General features: G+C 35.6%; 1 protein-coding gene across 1 annotated transcript; it reads right to left on the bottom strand.

Annotated features, from left to right (window-relative positions):
• Positions 1 to 2,613: 2,613 nt before the first annotated feature.
• On the bottom strand, positions 2,614 to 3,715 carry LOC130973020 (18.1 kDa class I heat shock protein-like). Its single transcript, XM_057897383.1, has one exon. The coding sequence runs from the start codon at positions 3,618 to 3,620 to the stop codon at positions 3,102 to 3,104; it is 519 nt and encodes a 172-aa protein (XP_057753366.1). The 5' UTR covers positions 3,621 to 3,715; the 3' UTR covers positions 2,614 to 3,101.
• Positions 3,716 to 3,748: the final 33 nt, after the last annotated feature.

Raw genomic sequence — 3,748 nt, 5'->3', positions numbered from 1 at the left:
CAAATCTTGAATTGGTCTAAATTAATATTATTTTTTTATAAAAATGACTACAATACCCTTATTATAGAAAATTATTGAAATATATATATATATATACTAATTTTAAAAATTCTAAATTCTAACCCTACGATAGAAAAATAAAGGATTAAAATTTAGGATTCTCAAAATTAATTAATATATATAATAGAAGTATTTTAGTCATTTTCTATAATAGGGTATTGTAGTTGGTGCACGGAATTGTGATTTACACGTTTCACAACTCCGTGCCACTAACCAGCAAGTGCATTGGGTCGTCCAAGTAATTCCTTACGTGAGTAAGGGTCGATCCTACGGAGATTGTCGGCTTGAAGCAAGCTATGGTCATCTTGTAAATCTCAGTCAGGCGGATTCAAATGATTATGAGGTTTTGATAATTAAAAGAGAAATAAAACATAAAATAGGATAGAGATACTTATGCAATTCATTGGTGGAAATTTCAGATAAGCGTATGGAGATACTTTGTTCCTTTTCAGCCTCTGCTTTCCTATTGTCCTCATTCAATCATGCATACTCCCTTCCATGGCAAGCTATATGTTGGTGGATCACCGTTCTCAATGGCTACCATCCGTCCTCTCAGTGAAAACATGTCCGCTACGATTTTTCGCATGGCTAATCAGCTGTTGATTCTCGATCGTGTCGGAATATGATCCATTGATCCTTTTGCACACTGTCACTGCGCCCAATAGTCACGAGTTTGAAGCGCGTCACAGTCTTCCCATCCCAGATCTTACTCGGAATACCACAAACAATGTTTAGACTTTCTGGATCTCAAGAATGCTACCAATTGATTCTAGCTTATACCACGAAGACTCTGATCTCACAGAGTGGAAGGCTCTGTTGTCAGGAGAGGCAACCATGCATCGTGAATCAGGAGGCCAAGAGATACACACTCAAGCTATTGCATGTAGAACGGAAATGGTTGTCAGGCACACGTTCATAAGGGAGAATGATGATGAGTGTCACGGATCATCACATTCATCAGGTTGAAGTGCGAGTGAATATCTTAGAACAAGAATAAGCGTGAATTGAATAGAAGAACAATAGTACTTTGCATTAATTCATGAGGAACAGCAGAGCTCCACACCTTAATCTATGAGGTGTAGAAACTCCACCGTTGAAAAGACAAAAGTGATGATGGTCTAGGCATGGCAGAATGGCTAGCCCCCAAAACGTGATCAAGAGATAAAAAGTGATCCAAAGGTAGTCTCAAAAATGATCTAAAGATATGAATACAATAGTAAAAAGTGCTATTTATACTAAACTAGTAAACTAGGTTTACAGAAAATGGGTAACTAAGTGTAGATAGTGCAGAAATCCACTTCCGGAGACCACTTAGTGTGTGTTTGGGCTGAGCATTGAAGCTTTCACGTGCATAGGCTCTTCTTGGAGTTTAAACGCCAGTTTTGGTGCCAGTTTGGGCGTTTAACTCCAGCTTTGGTGCCAGTTCTGACATTTTACGCCAGAAAATGATCTCTGACCAGCGTTTAGACGCTAGTTTGGACCATCAAATCTCGGGCAAAGTATAAACTATTATACATTTCTGGAAAGCTCAAGATGTCTACTTTCCAACACAATTGAGATCGCGCCAATTGGACTTCTGTAGCTCCAGAAAATTCACTTTGAGTGCAGGGAGGTCAGAATCCAACAGCATCTTCAGTCCTTTCTCAGCCTCTGAATCAGATTTTTGCTCAGGTCCTTCAATTTCAGCCAAAAAATACCTGAAATAATAGAAAAACACACAAACTCATAGTAAAGTCCAGAAATGTGAATTTTGCATAAAAACTAATAAAAATATACTAAAAAGTAACTAAAACATATTAAAAACTATGTAAAAATAGTGGCAAAAAGCGTATAAATTATCCGCTCATCAGTAGTTATTTTCTATAAAAAAATAATATTAATTTAGACCAGTTCAAAATTTGATTCACCATTTTTCGGTCGAATCAATTTGTCTAGTCTAATTTTGATAAAAATAACACGATTTAATCGAACATATGTGTTAAATTTTAATTATTAAAAAATATCTTTATAAAAAGACGTTTTCAGCGTTTTTATCAGGGTGGCTCCCTTTAAACAAAGCATCTTGATAAAAAAATATTTTTGCTATCTTTATTTGAGTAGTTGCCATACTTTTAATCATCAACGCAATTCTTTTAATTTAGTAATCTAACAACATACATTAGTCTACACTTTTAAATATTGATGACTGATTGATAATAAAAAATAATAAATTCTAATGTCTCTATATTTTTTTTTTAATATTGAAGTCACCTGTAAGTATACACGTTTTACTGTCGCTTGACGAGCAGCGCTCTCTCCCCCTCTTCCCCCACTAAAATTTTGGTATGTGGTTGGATTTTAGAAAATTTAGTAAAATCTTGTAGAAGTCCACGATTTGGTAGGACAGTTTTAAAAAAAATTATAGCGCGGGTTTTATGAATAAACCTCTAATACTGAGTTTAAAAAAAGGACAAATATCTATCAAAAGTTAGTTTAGAAAAATTGAATAATTTAGTTTCTCATATCTTATTTACTGGTATTAGTATAAAAAATAACAACAGATAAAATAAGACATAAAATGAATCATATCTAGTATATAAGTTATATATATAACTATTTAACAATTTCATATTTCTCCCGTTGAAGAGGCCAGGGTAGCCGCCAGTACTCCAATTATTGGTCTACTATATAATTAATACATACATGGATCATCAGTTGAAAGAAAGCAAAAACAAAGGTCGCAGACACTCACAGACACTCAGAGTACATCAATTATTTATATCTTTCTAGGTACTTACGCAAATACGACGTATTACTATTACATATGTATCACACACGATCACACATACATACATATATAAATAGAAAAAGTATAACTATAATATAAGCTAATTAAACCAACTCTTTTTTATTTTAAAATTTTAAAAATTAAGATAATAGGAGGTTATTTTTCATTTTGTTTTATAACAAACTTGTTTTTCAACTAGTTAATTAGAGTTGGCTTCACCCCTAATTGATTTTTTAGCGAAACTGATATAAATATTACTTATCATGTATTATTCTCAGTGTCCAGAAATGTTAACGTTCCTAACATGATTGTTCACAGTTCTATGGTGCTTGGGAACCGTAACAGTAAGAACCCCTTTATCCATATAAGCCTTAACATGGTCAACGTTGGCGTTTTGAGGCAACATCACACGCTGAACGAAGTGGCCACTTGACATCTCAACAACGTGCCAACCTCCTCTTTGTTCTTGCTTCTCCACGCTTCTCTCACAAACTATGCATAGAACCCTATCATCATCCACTTCCACCCTCACGTCTGTGCGCCGCAGCCCCGGAAGCTGCGCCTTAAACACGTACGCTTCCGGGGTCTCCTTCTTCTCTATTTGTGTGTTCACAACTGGCGATGGCTGCCTTGGAAAGCCAGTCATCGCCATATGTGATGGGCCACCGGTTATGGTGGTTCCATAACCGCCATAGCCGTAGTCTTGGTGGTAATTAGGTTCCCATGTTTGGTGGGGACTGTGAAGTGGTGGTGGTGGTGGTTCATGTCTCCGTCCAAAGAAGCTACTAGACATGATCTGGTGCTACTGTTATTAGTTTTATTGTGTTTGATATATGGTGGTGTTATATTGATGGAGCTGAATTGGTTATGATTTTTGGTTGCTTTAGTGTGTGAAGAAGAAGCTCTTATTTATAGAACAAA

Source organism: Arachis stenosperma, chromosome 4 (genome assembly GCF_014773155.1).
Source record: "Arachis stenosperma cultivar V10309 chromosome 4, arast.V10309.gnm1.PFL2, whole genome shotgun sequence".
NCBI lineage: Eukaryota > Viridiplantae > Streptophyta > Magnoliopsida > Fabales > Fabaceae > Arachis > Arachis stenosperma.
Note: the sequence above shows the minus strand (reverse complement) of the source record. Positions and strands in the feature narration are given on the sequence as shown.

Excerpts from the sequence above, each read along its gene's own strand:
- LOC130973020 (XM_057897383.1), bottom strand. The coding sequence starts at position 3,620 with ATGTCTAGTAGCTTCTTTGGACGGAGACATGAACCACCACCACCACCA.